Raw genomic sequence first — 15377 nt, forward strand, 5'->3', positions numbered from 1 at the left:
ATTACACTTTTACTAAAGTAGTATTTTACTGGGTGACTTTCACTTTTACTTGTGTAATTTGATGTTAAGGTATCTTTACTTTTACTCAAGTATGACAATTTAGTACTTTGTCGACCACTGTGGGTCACCAACAAAAAAGTAAACAATAGACTATAGACCAAATGTACCCCACATGACATGACATTTGGCTGCAAGTAGCCTAGATGTTAGAGCGCGTATTCTTCAATTCAAGGGTTAAGTTACATTTCAATGGGTTTGTCTTCAATGCCAAATTGTCATTCAAGACAAACATTTCTTAAGTAAAAGCTAGCAACATTGTATGTCTACTAAGCTTTATGAGTAAGACTGTGTGATATTGTAGCTGTGGCTATAAACATTTACTGAAAGTATGCTATAATCCATTGCCACCCTAGCCACTCTTGGCATCCATAACGTCAGACAAACAAGGCAATCCTAACCCAAAGAGCGTTATATGTATAAATATATGTATGTATATTTAATCCCCCTACAATTTAGAGCTTGATGAGCGAAGCTGCTCATCATAAGTCTTTTTTTTTTAAACGTTATTTATACTAACTAGAGCTAGCGTCGTACAGTAACAGTTTATTGTACGTCTGCTACGTTAGGTAAGGCTAAACCCGACAACGTTACTGTGTCGCCTAAGCTAACGTTACATGTAGCTAGCCCAGTCAAAACGTGAGATTCGCACTGAAGGTCAATGAAAAACCTACTGTTTCAACCTACCGTTTCGCAGAGAACTGCATTTTATCGACGAGAGTAGCCTAGGTATTTGAAATTACATACCGTTTGCAGACGGTCATTTGGCAGCCGGTGTCAGTTATTTCTCACAGTGGCAGTTCACCTCCACTCGAGCCTCGACGTAGTTGGCTCGTCTCGCGGCGCTGTGATCTAACCATCTGACCACGCAAACCGTGCTTTCACGTGATATCACACAATGTAACACTTTCCATCTACTGGCATTTTACCCGTACAACGTTTCAATTTGAGAAATTAAATTACACACAGACGCGTTTTTACAATGTAACCTTGTATTATTTTTAATTGTTATCACACCGTATTGTGCAGGCCTACAGGCCACCAAACATAACACGATGCAGAGAAATGCGCTATTTCCAACAATTATACCAGTGAAGAGAAGTGGCCCATGCAATCTCCTCGATAATCGTGTATGAATTACAAGCTTCCATTCGTCAAGTGATATTAATTTAAATGTTAAAAAATAAAATTAGGAACATTTTATTTGGTGGTCCAATTCTCTGTTCCATTTGGATGTTGCCTCCAAGCTAATTGGGTGAACTGAGTGACATGTTCTAATATTTGACCTTGCTGTGATTTTACTCTGCTCTGGTTAACTTCAGGTATTCACGTTTCGTTTGTCATTCACTTCCTCTCTTGCGTATAGACCCATATAATTCCTTTGGTGTCTTTGATTTATATAAGGGCTGTGCATGAGAAACTAATGTTTGTTTAAAAGTCTGTCAGTTGTGTATCCCTCAATACACATACTCCTGTTTTACATATATCATTCCCAATCTCAGGTGTCTTAAAGTGGCCTATTACTGCATTATAATCAATCTTGAAGGCAAAAAAAATGCAAGTAATAACACCACCAAAGGTTAAAGATTTGAAGACTATGCAAATTAGGCCTTTTTTGTGGGCCTTCCTTTGAGCTACAAGTTAATAGCGCAGCCTACATGTTTGAATTATACATTGTAATACAAAATGACATCCCTCACTCTGTATTCTAATCGTCCCTGCTCTTAAAGACCCAATGCAGCCGTTTTTATATCAATATCAAATCATTTCTGGGTACAATTAAGTACTTAACTGTAAAATATTTCCATTTAGCAAAGAAACTATACTGAACAAAAATATCAACTCTACATTAAACAATTTCAACAATTTTAGTGATTTACAGTTCATATGCAATTGAAATGAATGAATTAGGCCCTAATCTATGGATTTCACATGACTGGGCAGGGGAGCCAGGCCCACCCACTGGGGAGCCAGGCCTAGCCAACGAAAACAGGTTTTTCCCACAAAAGGGCTTTATTACAGACAGAAATACTCCTCAGTTTCATCAGCTGTCCAAATGCTCTAAAACGACATTGGAGGTTTCTTATGGTAGACAAATTAACATTAAATTCTCTGTCAACAGCTCTGGTGGACATTCCTGCAGTCAGCATGTCAATTGATTGCTCTCTCAAAACTTGAAACATCTGTGGCATTTTAGAGTGGCCTGTTATTGTCCCCTGTTTAATCAGCTTCTTGATATGCCACACCTGTCAAGTGGATGGATTATTGTGGCGGAGGAGAAATGCTCACTAACAGGGATGTAAACAAATTTGTGCACAACATTTGATAGAAATATGATTTTTGTGCATATGTAAAATTACTGGGATCTTTTTTTCAGCTCATGAAACATGGGACCAACACTCTACATGTTGCGTTTATATTTTTGTTCAGTATATTTCTCAAGCAAGAATTTCGCTAGGACTGCTTGGGGGTGGTCTGAGGGGGAGGGGAAAACGGAAAACTAGCTGTTATTGGCAGGGAGATTTGGAATTCTCTTTGTTACTGCTCTATTAAATTCACAGCATGTGGATGTCACAATGGAAAGCCGAAATGCCTGCTCATTCAAAGCTGCTGATTAGAAAGTCCTGTGTAGATTGTGTTTTCTCACAGAAACTATCAGGAAATTACACAGATCCAGTTTTTTGAGTGTTAGTTTCATTCGTGGACATTTTGACAGCACTGGGCCTTTAAAGAAAATGATGAGTGAATTACAATGTTTGGGAGGAAAACAGTTATTCCAGTGTTGTTTCAGTGATGCTGAAAGACACACATCAGTCATGCAAGACGTGTAAACCACATCAAACTCCAAAATAACTATTTCACTTATGTAACCAGCTTTCTGATCATCACTCATCTTGATCGTTTTTGCCCTTGTTAATCTGTGGTTTCTCTGCCGGTTTCTCAGATGTGGGGACATCATCTGGCTTCGCCTCATCTGCTGTAGTTATGGGCTGCTGCAGGGTCTCCTGCTTGCCGACCCTGCTTGCAACAGCAGGGGCAGCCTTTTTCTTGTCTGTGGTTTTTGGCAAAGCATCAGTTTTGTCCTCCATCTTCTTCCCCTCCTTTTCCTCTGGTGGCTTCTGGAGGATTACGGAATCTAAGGACACACACACACACACGCACGCACGCACGCACACACACACACACACACACACACACACACACACACACACACACACACACACACACACACACGTGAAGAAATTCGCAAAACTTCTTCCAGAGGAAGGACATTACTTATGTTTAACCACTTACTCAATCACAAGACTGCCCTTCCCACCTTCCCATCACCAAAAAGTCCATCCAAAACAACTTCCCTAGTTTTGGTGGTGAAGAAATCAACCTAACTAGATTTTTTCCCCTAACCTCAAACATGACTTGTTGTGATAGTGCTTACACTTTTGACTCAAAACGGATAAACATGATAATGCTATCCACTCCTTCTGAAGGTGAATAACTGACACATTGAAGTGAGATAAGCCCCAGTCTCTTGTGACAGACTGTTATGCCAGATCTGGGTTGTGGGATTAGATAATTACTCTGTACACTGTTTTAACTTGGCAGTAAGTTTCTTTCTTTCGTTGAGAAGTGTGGCCTGATTAAAGGTGTAGCCGAATATTTGTATTTGTTCACATTAAAATATTCTTGTGCTAAGTATTTTCTTTCACACATTATTGTGGACAGCTGTCCCCTCACCCTTTCTCTTCTGCATTTTCTTCCCAGTGACTGACTTCCTCCTCTCTGTTGGGGTGGTAGGTCTGCTTTTACACCCAATGATCACGTTCCCATCAGCATCAGTCAAATAGGAGGTCACTCCCAAGTCCCCTTTGCCTTCTGTTACAACCAACTGGCAAATGGAAAAGGTTTTAGGGTTTACCCGCACGCTCACACACACATACTTTGCACACAGAATTTCCCTAGCTACTTTTAAAACTAGTCCTGTGACTAAAAAGTTTAATTTCATCAAGCCATCTTAAAAAAAAATGGTCTCTACTTCAAAGACATTGTTGACATTTGAGATTACTTACCAGACTGCAAAGCTTTCCTAATGTGATTTATAGGCCAACAAATTAAACGTCACTAAAACGTCTTCTGAGAAGAGGGCTGCAAAAAACATGTCAACAACACATTTTGTTCCAGGATCACATGGTATTACTGCTGGTGTAATAAGCTATTGATCATGTTTACTTGTGCATGGACAATTTTTTTGTATTAATGCTTTGCGGTTTAGTGTGTCTGGAAACAGAGAGCAGCATGTTTTACCACATGGAATAGCCTCCCGCAAAAAAAATAATACAACACTTGAGATTCTGTAGGTGATTGGAACCTGGGCCTGTATTCATAAAGCATCTCAGATCAGTTTAGCCTCTTAGACTATAATGAATATGAATGATTGGGAACTGATACTCATACACTATGAATACAGGCCCTGATATTCTTGTTTCAGACCACTGGCTAACCCAATTCCTGGTCTCTCCACATGCTTGAGTTATGTGACAGGCTACTCTCATTATATTCTGGTGGCTTAACCCATTGTTTGTTTTAATGTCATTGCGATCACATTGCATGGGTCTAATGTTCATCTTTTCCAGTCAGCGAATCTAAAAATGGTGTCCCAGACTGGCACACATGCTAAATATATGACTAAGACTTTTCCCATTCAGCACCAATAACAAGCTCACGTGTGTGTGAGTTGCTGATAAGATGTTCCTTTCCTTTATCATGAGGGCTTGGTGCACTGTTACGTCACATCATTGACCGTATGTAGCAGTAGATTATTTCTGCTTCCCAAATGGGACCCTGTTCCCTATTTATTGCACTACTTTTGACCAGGGCCCATAGAGCACTGGTTAAAAATAGTGAACTATATAGGGAATAGGCTGCTATTTGGGACGCAGGTAATTTAATGTCCTACTAGTGGTGAATCCTTGATGAGAAAACATCTAATGAACAAAAACATGGTGGATGTCTGAGGGTGATTTGTGCTTACAAACACACAGTACAGAGAAATGTGATGGGAGGAAGGATGCTCAGTGGAAGTGTGTGTGGACAGAGTGCAGTTGGTTTAGTGTATTGAGAGACCCCGCATATGGTACAAAGCAGCAGGGTTGTCAAGCTCAAATCCCCAAGGGCCACAGACCCAGGTCTAAATCAACCACTTATTAATAGGTAACGCAACAACAACAAAAAAATCAGCAAGTGTGCGCGTCGTCAAGGAGTTGATTTTGACTCCCTTGTGTAAGGGGAGATGTGCTTGTGTATGTTCAGACTGAGGGATTGCGTTGCTCATTGGTGATAGATGCCTTCAATGTCTTTCGGAGACAAGATGACCATCAGACAATATCAGACAAGTGACTAGGAGAGAATGGTGAACAGGCGACTGAAGCAGGGAGGGAAGAGTGGAGGAAGAGAATGGAGAATGAAGAGTGGGGTACTGTACAGAGGGAACAATACACAGTGAGACAACAGAGGAGGTGGTGAGGGAATACATGCTCCATTTTATTAGTCCTTCTCATGAGACATGGGAAAGAGGAAGTGATGTCATAATCATTACTGAGAGACAGAGGAAGTGATGTCATAATCATTACATAGTGGCAGAGGAAGTGATGTCATAATCATTACTGAGTGACAGGAAGTGATGTCATAATCATTACTGAGTGACAGATGAAGGGGCGTCATAATCACTACTAAGTGATAGGGGAAGTGATGTCATAAATCAGAGAAAGGGATGCCATAATCACAACATAGCGGCAGAAGGAGTGATGTAATAACACTACTGAGTGGCATATGTGGTGACATCATATTCAGTAAACAATGATTGTGAATGAAAAAACACAGGATCTGTTCAAATTCCACATTACAGAAAAAAATCTTCCTTTCTCCGTGGCATGGCACATACAGTAATAACCTTTGAGTAAGCTAACAAGGTTTTCAGCATCACAGTCCTTTTTAGACTATACTAGATGGCTAACCTTTTACTTTTAAGTCTGTTGCAGTAAATTCCTTTGAATTAAACACAAAATTTGTCTTTACATGCCTTTTTAGTGTGTCAATACTTAGTAAAATATAGCAACATATTGTAATACATGGGGGAATTTTATAAATGTATAACTATAATCATCGTAGTGTCAAAATAAAGGATGATTGGACCTAAAGTATTGTGTTTATGTTTTTTGTAATTCTATAAGATAAAATGCTGAAACAGTTCTTCTCAGATTTTTCTCTAAACCTTTGGGCATTTCATGCTCAGAGTAAAACAATACACCTTTTCAAACTAGAGTTAAATACTGTATAGACCACCATAAAAACCATCTCAAACCAATGCTCAGGACTCTGTATCCCTTCCATCTTTTTTCTTTGTCTTTTTCTATGTATTTTTATACATAATATTTACGCAAAGATTGAGGTCTCCCTTATTTCTTGCCGGCCTTCTTTCTTTCTCCCTTATTTCTTGCTGTCGGGGCTGAAGACACTTACGGTGAAGTCGGCGCTCTCTGTGCCGTACTTGTTCTTCACCAGGATGCTGTACTTGCCCGAGTCTGCCGTGTTCACCGTGGTGATGGTGAAGCTGGCGTACTTGCCCGCCTCGAGCTTCATAACGTAGTGGCCATCAGACACAATCTCCCTCTCGTTCTTCAGCCAGACGACCTCAGGCAGGGGTTCGCCCGAAATGTTACAGGTCAGGTTCAGGGCCTGATGGAGAGAGACAAGATCACACATAATAAGGTGTGTCCGAAATGGCACCCTATACTTGGCACCCTATTCCCTACATAGCATACTACTTTTGACCAGAGCCTTTCCTTCTATAGTGTATGACTTTTGACCATAGCTCTGATTAAAAGTAGTGCACTAAATAGGGAATACTAGGGATACCATTTCAGATGCAGCAGTAGTAGTGTCATACACGATCAAGTCTGCAATACCTGAGTCCCAGGCCAGTATGGGACCATGGACATACAGTACATATACAAACAGACAGATACAGATCCATCCAGACATGGTTACCTTTAACTCCTGTATGGTGACGACATCAGGCAGGCCTCCTGCCACACGAGCACGATCTGTAACAATGAGCACCAAATTAGACCACTGACCTCAGATCAGTTTAAAAATATCAGTACCCACTACAATACTGAGAGCAGCCCTCTCATCCCCATCTATTAACGTGTGTGTGTGTGTGTGTGTGTGTGTGCGTGTGTGTGTACTTACTTCTCTCTGCAATAGCGGCCGCTCTGAAAAATGGAAGAGACAGAACAGAATGGAAGAAAAAAGATAAGAGAAACACATCCAGAGAATGTGTTTGGACTGGAGCCAGGAAGTGTGTCTACGTAAAGGCTTCATCTGTCTGCCCACTTCCCTATGCCCTTACTCAAAGCCTGTCAAAGCCTGTCAGAGACTGCTATATAAACATACATGCACAGAGAGAGTGGCTTGGCAGACAGAGAGGAACACCAAAGATAGCAATCACATGAAAGGAAGGATTGATGCAGAGTACCCAGCAAACCAAAACTGGTTCTGAGAATGTTCCCAGAACATTTCCTGTAGTTGTGGGAATGGTGTTAGAACATTACCCCCAAAAGGGGGGGGGGGGGGCAAATGTGTGAATGTGCATAGATGTTGCAAGAATTCTCATACACATCTTTATGTATTCTTTAAAAGGTTTCTGAAATATCCTATTTAGGTTTTACCCAGCATTCCCTTTGGCACTTCAGCAAGTCTTTATTCATATAAAAAATATATAATTTATTGAATTTTCCATGTGGTCTATATGACATTTCATGACATTTCTACCTTTAGATTTTGTGGCATTGAGAAAGTCACCAGACATTATTCCCCAAAGGTCTTAATGATGAAATGCCCATGCATGTTAAATTGTAAATGTGAACATGAATTAATGCGCATCACTTCAGATTCTTTTTTCTTTTTTCTTAAATCTTTATTTAACTAGGCAAGTCAGTTAAGAAAACAATCTTATTTACAACGACGGCCTAATTGGGCCAATTGTGTGCCGCCCTTTGGGACTCCCAATCACGTTGGGTTGTGATACAGCCTGGATTAGATTTACACTGACGTTTTTGAATTGCACTGTGCCCAATGATTTATGAAAACTTACTTATCCTCACTGTGGTTTTACCGACTTGTTTAATGCATTTTATGTACACACATTGTTATATTTGGTAACACTTGCTTATTTTACAACCCCATTCGATGCATTGAACAGATGTGGATAGAGCAATGTCTACATAAGGGTGAAAATTATAAACACTCACAAAAGCTCTGACTAAGGCCTTGAGGCCGCTACGTAAAAAGCTTAATGAAGAGCAGTGATACTAGCAGGAGCCGTGTGCGGGTTTCTTGTTTTTTCTCATGTGGTCTATATTAAAAAGGCACTTCATTTAATATAAAAGGCTTTAAAATTCAATACTAATGCACAATTTCTACTTAAAATATCAAAAGGCACTCTAGAACATTCCAGTTCTCTAAGAACCACTTGTATTAAATCCAGATATAATTGCTGACGTTTGTGAAGGGAACGTTATCGTAACAATCATGCTATCACATCACACTATAACTTTATGAAAGTCTCGTGGGAACGTTCCCTGAATGTTATTTGGGATGTTTAGGAATGTTTCTGTGAGGTTTTTTCAGAACCTATTCAATTGAGTCCAGACATAATTGCCGAAGTATGTTCAGGGAATGTTTTTGGAACCCATGGCTTGTCACAGAATAGCCTTATGAGACCGTTGTAGAGATATTCTCTGCTTGTTATTATGGGTGTTCTAAATAACATATCCATCAACATTAGCAGATCGTTCCTGTAATGTTTGCTCAGAACCACTTCTATTGCGCCCTCATTGTGTTGCGGCGGTATGTTTCCAAGAACATTACTGGAACGTTGTGTTATTACATTGTGTTATCACACACACCTAATGAGAACATTATGTGGTAGTTTTTACACATGCTATGCACAACATTTTAGTGACTGTAAGGAGAGCATTACAAGGATATTTCACGTCAAACATTTCCTTCGAAATAATATTTGGTGATCAAAAACATTCTTTGAATGTTTGTGGGACGTTTTCATCCCAATGTTCGCTCAAACCCTAACTAGAACTTCATGGGAATGTTAGCTCATGTCCTGGGAATGTTCCGGGTTTGCTGGGTACTTAATGGCATGCCGCATCCACAACATGTAGAAGAGCTGGCTAATACAATGGGGGGAAAAAGGGTGTATGAATATCTACTAATACGAGCTAACTTACTTGAGCCTCTGGAATTCTGCATATGCGTCATCAAATGCTGCAAGAAAAGAGGAGGTGAATATACCTATCAAAGCATTGGTGAAGGAACAGGAGCCTCTTAATTCCATATAGATGTCAAAATGAGTGCACTATATAGGAAATAGGGTGCCATTTGGAACTTAGCCGTAGCCTCACCCTGGCCAGACAGCTCTACAGTCCTCTTCAGACCGTCCTTTCCATCATGGAACTCGATGGCGTATTTGCCCTTGTCTTTCTCTGTGGGCTCTGTGATCTGTAGCCACAGCTGCTCTCCCACCACACCACTCTTAATGCGGTCTGTGAAGGCTATCGCTGAATCCCTATCAGAGAGAAAAACAGCTGATTGACACACACACACACACACATATAGGCTGCATCTCACAGGCGACACACACCTGACAGTTGAATGTACATGCAAACACACACGCACGCACGAACACACACGCGCACACTCAGGCACGCACACACGTGAGCACAAACATTTTCACACACACACATGTAAGGAGACTACACACTTGTGGTGCCAGGTGACCTGGAGCGCCTCGTTGTAGTAACTGACAAAGGAGTAGAGTCTGATGCCCTCGTCTGTGCTCTGGATCTTCAGTGCAGTGGAGGAGTTGGCTAGGGAACGTTACAGAGATGTTCCACAGTGCAACGTCACAGACATGTTCCACAGTGTAACGTCACAGAGATGTTACACAGTGCAACGTTACAGAGATGTTACACAGTGCAACATTACAGAGATGTTATACAGTGCAACGTTACAGAGATGTTATACAGTGCAACGTTACAGAGATGTTATACAGTACAACGTTACAGAGATGTTATACAGTACAACGTTACAGAGATGTTATACAGTACAACGTTACAGAGATGTTATACAGTACAACGTTAGAGCCGTTACAGAGTGTCATGTTACACAGAGCAACTTTACAGAGGAAGACTTTACGGATGTTTTGAACACAAGTTCAACTTTAGTTAATGGGTTTACCACTGCAGAGAGACACATGTACTCACCAATATTACTGAACACTTCATTCATCAAGTCCCTGAAACCTGGAGGACAGAAATGTAAATATGATGAGGCCTTGTTGACGCTTTACTGCACACACAATGAGGTATGGCTTTGAGGAGTTAGTCACCTTGTTCTGTCAGATTCAACGTGGATGTGTCCTGCCCTCTGTCATCCTTCAGAACTATCTCATAGACACCGGCATCCTTCTTTGAGATCTATAAGAGAAGGCTAGGTTTGAGACACACATCATTTTGTAAATGGAGAAAATTCAACTCTCAAGCGAAAAGGCAAGCTTTTCTCCCCTGCTATGGGTGCTGCAGGACACACATTTATTTGACACAGAAGCAAAAAAGCATTCTCAAAACAGCAAAACCAAGAAGATGATCACTTAAGATGACAAAAAGATCACGCTGATCCCAACTTTTAGCATTCTCCAGATAAGGTCCTCGAGGGAATTGTCTAGGTCTGTCGCTACAGCTGCAGGAGGAGCATCACGCTGTAATAGGACACATGTGACATGTTTACATACTGCACCGCTAAGGCACGATGCGTGTCACACGTGCACACACTGTGCCACTTTTGATGACACGCACGTTGGACTACACACGGAGATGAGTGGTGTGTTTGGCTGAAGACTAGGTAGACAGATGTAGGGTGGAAAACAGGTGATTTACAAAAGGACATGTTATACTGTAAAAGACATGAAACAGATTTTATAAAACACATTAAAAGGGGTAGACTCGGCGAAATGATGTTGCCGCGAGCAGCACCGCAGATATTGAGATGAGCGAGATGCAAGGCCTCACTCTCACACAGTCACACTCAATATCTGCGCATGTGCACGGGTTCACTTCACTCTGTTTACAGTGTGGTAGCCCAGGCACCAAAACAGCAGAGAAGTTGAGCCTCGCGCTTCACAGCTCTTAGTTGTTAAGGAAATTGACCCACTATGCCGTTTCCTTTCTGCATCTACGTCAGTCTACCTTTAATACAGAGAACAATGGTCGAGACATGGTGTGTTAGAGGTAAAATGTTGAATCGTGTCGAAATATGCTGTAATTTAGTAAGAAATAATAAATGGTGGGGGTTAGAATTTAAGAGGTTTCATACAAATTTAAGTAAGGATCGGTTAGATGCTGTAACTGGAAAAGACAGAGAAATTGTGATTAATATAATTAAGAAAGCGATATTAAGACAGTCATTTACGATCAGAGTAAGAACAAAAAACTTTTCACATGGTCGCATCGCAAACCCTTCAAGACCGACTTATGCTCAACTTTCTCCACCATCTTGGAAGCCAGAAGATAGCATCCATGTTGTGTGAGGAACCCATATATTTAGGATATATGAACATATAGACAGAGATGTGCAATGATGACAGTCATACACAGTTGCAAACAAACAGCACATTGACTTTATAATGATGTGTAGAACATATTACAAAAACATTCAGTACATACAGTATGTTCATACATGTGCAGCATACTGAAAAAATTATATTATATTTTACAACCTATATGTAGTCTACTGTATAGAAGAGCCATTCATATAGCCTAGAATAATGTGCAAAACAATATTCTTAACCCTCTAAAGACAGGTTTTGTGCTGTATGGTCTTATACTACTGCATAAGAGGCTTGTGGTACTGTATATATTTCTAATGTATGATGTGCATGAAATAACTGCAGAATCCCTCTCACCTGAGCAATCTCCAGTTTGAGCACTCCCTCGGTGAAGGTGAGTTTCTCATCTCCCTTGACCTCGCGCCCATCCTTGTACCACAATGCAACAGTCTCTTTCTTTATGTTCCCAACCTGCAGAGGGTGACAGCGACAGATGGATAGAAATAGAGATAGACAGAGATATGATGTTCAGGTCCACTTCTTTACTGCACACCGGTGAGTAACAAGTCATCTGGAGAGGTGTGTGAGCTGATACTGACATCCATTATCCAAGAGTTCCCTCTAACCCTGTGCCTCGGCATTCTCACCTTGCATTTCAGGATAACACAACATTCTGGGGTCACTTCATAACTCAGATACTCCACAAAGTGAGGACCTACGAAAAACAAGACAGTGATATTATTTCAATGATCAATTATGTTTGCTATGATTTCTGACATTGTTCTATAAATCGAATATCTCACCGCATCACTACTCCACTCATGACATATTTTCTTCATTGAAAAAGATCCCATACCTTGCTTTCTGTGCCATTCTTTGCGCATGAACGCAGACTCCTTCTGCAGCCCCTTGAACACTGGAAAAACACATCACTCCTGATTAGGTAACAAAACTGTCACGTACAATCACATTCATCTTTCATGTAATATAGTCACTATGATGTGTCTTGTACATTGACGTGGATATTATTTAAATCAGATACATTTGTTATTAATGTGTGCACAATAGTTTATGGTTTATAGTAAGCTTTCACTGCCCTCTAGTGAAATATGTTAAGATCTAACTTCTGAGCCATAGTGGGGTTGTTTTTTTCTTTACAACAGAGGAGAGATATCCTGATCCCAGATCTGTTTGTGACCTTTCCTACTCCACTGCTGTCCTCGTCGTGCCATGACAAAGACTGATAACGAGCTGGCATGATAGCTTAAACTGACCGGCGCAGAGAGTGACGGAAGATGATAGGAGGAAGGAGAGAATGAGAGGCTGGGTTTATCATACCATCTCCAATGAGCACCAGGCTGGACTGGTTGGTTGCTTTTCCGTCCTGCAGCTGGAAGGTGAAGGTTCCCTCATCCTCTGGGAGCAGAGACTCCATGATCATCTCAATCACACCTGTGTCCTTGTTGAAGTTCATCTTGTATTTCTGGGAAGCAGGTCATGGGGGGAAAAAGCCTTTTTAGTCTGGTCTCGGAAACGTTATCTCACCAACAGAAATGACAGATGTTGTACATATGTAGGGAGCATGTTGCAGTGGCAAATTGCAGGTAACTTTCCCCAAATTCCCAGGTTCTGCAGAAATGCCAGTTGGAGAATTCCTAGAATAAGCAGGAAATCCAGGAAACCTCCAACCAGGATTTCTGGAAAACCTTTGGAATTTTAACAACCATTCAGTGCCTTACTGACCTCTCCCTGGGAGAGACTGTTGTCGTTAAACACATATTCTATTTTGCCATTAGCAGAGATCTTCTCAGCCTGCAGCCAGAAGCGAATTCGGCCCTTCTCCTGCAGCTCAACAGCCAGCTCTGTCTTTAATGGAATAACTAGACAGATCAAATGAGAAGGAGAGAGACAGAGACGAGAGAAGGTGAAAAAGTGAGAGCAGGAACAGTGAGGAAAGAGTCATGCACAGAACAAACAAATGAGCAAAGATAGGTCCGCATCCCAAATGGCACCCTAGTCCCAACACTACTGTCAAAAGTGGTGCACTAAGGGAATAGGGTGCCATTTTGGGATTTAGCCATAGACCAGGGTGTCTGAGTTCCTCACTGGGGAATTTGTGGTCGTGGCTGAGCTCCAGCAGTTTCTTCAACTCTGTCAAAAATGAAGGAAAAAAAAGACTTATGAGGTAAATTAAATATTTATCAGAGATTAAGAAGTAGAAATTACACAGGAGCAATGAAGCTCTGCAACCCTCTTAACCTTCTAAGTTAGCTGCTTCAGTGATTACGTGGTCAGGCTAGTACAGTGCTACAGTACCACAGACACACAGTTGGACTCACCCTCTGCTGAGAGAGTGTAGCTGGAGCCAGCACCATCGGTGTGGGTGACAGCACAAGAGTAAATGCCGATGTCATCCTCCGCAAGCATATTGAAGGTGGCTTTGGACCTGAGGGGTAGACACAAAGGCACCAGCACAATCAACATACTGAAGTACTTTAGATTCCCTAATCTTCTTTCAAACTCACACACTCACTCACTTCCCCCCGCTGGTCGCCACAGTAATACGAGTATCGTCTGTGATCTCTTCGTAGTTCTTTGACCACACAAATTTGGAGTCTGGAGTCAGGTTGGAGCAGGCAAAGTTCATGGAGATCACTCCATCATCATCAACGTCCACAACAATCTCCGTAGTGCCTGAGAGAGAACAGACCTAAAGTCAAACACGGCTGGAGACTCAAAAACACATGCAAAAGGTGCAGTCTGACTAAATGTATGAATCTTTTTTTTTTCACCATGAAAGGGATAGTTCACCCAAATTATAAAATGACCTTGTAAGCGGTCTATGTACAAGGTATGACATACAAGGTATGTTTCCAAATGCTAACGTTTTAACATTCATGGCAGAAATCCCATTCAAGTCATGGGACAAATATTCGCATTTTTCACTCAACATGTTCAAATCATCTATAAGTGACTTTGGTGAGCTTCACAATACATTTGAGATATTTTCGGATTATTTGGACGTGATGCGGGGAAAAAAAAGTGAGTATCTGTCCCATTACTTGAATGGGATTTGAACCACAAATGCTAAAATGTTAGCATTTGGAAACAGTGCTAGGGAAATGAAACCTAGCTATGGATTGCGGTCATACCTTGTTTTAGACTGCTTAAAGGGTAAGGAAACCAATATGTTATTTGGGTGAACTATCCCTTTAAGTGTTTGTACATTATCTGTATTTATACTTTTTCAACAGGAAAGAAAATAAAAAGCTGTGTGGGAGGGTCTTTTTTTATTGGACTTGTATTTAACCAGGGAGACACATTGAGACTATTCTACACATGAGGTGCCTGACTTCAAGGTATGACTTCAATTAAATGTGAAGTATGTATGCTTAATAACAATGTCCTTCCTCCCTCTCCCTCATGCTCTGTTGAGGCGTCTTTAACATCGTCCTACCTGGTTTGGTTTCGGCCAGGACTGGTTCTGTGGGCTCAGAAGCCTTTCCCACACCTGCCTTATTCTGAGCACGCACACGGAACACATAGGTCTCCCCCTCCTTTAGAATCTTAATCTGCTCGTGAAAGAAAGAGTCACATTATAGACATGTTAGTCACGTACATCAAATATTACTATTTAATATTA

At 41.0% G+C, this 15377-nt stretch overlaps 2 protein-coding genes across 10 annotated transcripts in view; both read right to left on the reverse strand.

Moving 5' to 3' along the window:
• Positions 1 to 968, reverse strand: part of LOC109899482 (phosphatidate phosphatase LPIN2) — a 43541-nt gene extending 42573 nt beyond the window's left edge. Inside the window, exon 1 of one of the 3 annotated variants that reach the window (XM_020494760.2) lies at positions 805 to 968. The gene's annotated coding sequence lies outside the window, so the exon portion shown is untranslated. Of the gene's footprint in view, positions 1 to 744; positions 764 to 804 lie in introns of those variants that run through there. The other 2 variants (XM_031836006.1, XM_031836008.1) reach the window with 2 other exon arrangements.
• Positions 969 to 1033: 65 nt separating this feature from the next.
• Positions 1034 to 15377, reverse strand: part of myom1b (myomesin 1b) — a 37100-nt gene continuing 22756 nt past the window's right edge. For 5 of the 7 annotated variants that reach the window (XM_031835997.1, XM_031836000.1, XM_031835999.1 and 2 more), the window contains 19 exons: positions 15192 to 15306; positions 14272 to 14428; positions 14074 to 14180; positions 13841 to 13885; positions 13478 to 13614; positions 13073 to 13217; positions 12591 to 12650; positions 12382 to 12449; positions 12092 to 12205; positions 10520 to 10607; positions 10395 to 10433; positions 9893 to 9998; positions 9534 to 9697; positions 9360 to 9396; positions 7306 to 7328; positions 7102 to 7157; positions 6574 to 6789; positions 3793 to 3943; positions 1034 to 3193 (listed from right to left, as the gene is read on the reverse strand). In XM_031835997.1, the coding sequence (XP_031691857.1) occupies positions 2943 to 3193; positions 3793 to 3943; positions 6574 to 6789; positions 7102 to 7157; positions 7306 to 7328; positions 9360 to 9396; positions 9534 to 9697; positions 9893 to 9998; positions 10395 to 10433; positions 10520 to 10607; positions 12092 to 12205; positions 12382 to 12449; positions 12591 to 12650; positions 13073 to 13217; positions 13478 to 13614; positions 13841 to 13885; positions 14074 to 14180; positions 14272 to 14428; positions 15192 to 15306 (2079 nt within the window). In that variant the 3' untranslated portion in view covers positions 1034 to 2942. Of the gene's footprint in view, positions 3194 to 3792; positions 3944 to 5569; positions 6790 to 7101; positions 7158 to 7305; positions 7329 to 9359; positions 9397 to 9533; positions 9698 to 9892; positions 9999 to 10394; positions 10434 to 10519; positions 10608 to 12091; positions 12206 to 12381; positions 12450 to 12590; positions 12651 to 13072; positions 13218 to 13477; positions 13615 to 13840; positions 13886 to 14073; positions 14181 to 14271; positions 14429 to 15191; positions 15307 to 15377 lie in introns of those variants that run through there. The other 2 variants (XM_031835998.1, XM_031836002.1) reach the window with 2 other exon arrangements.

This window comes from Oncorhynchus kisutch, linkage group LG11 (genome assembly GCF_002021735.2).
Source record: "Oncorhynchus kisutch isolate 150728-3 linkage group LG11, Okis_V2, whole genome shotgun sequence".
In the NCBI taxonomy this organism is placed as follows: Eukaryota; Metazoa; Chordata; class Actinopteri; order Salmoniformes; family Salmonidae; genus Oncorhynchus; species Oncorhynchus kisutch.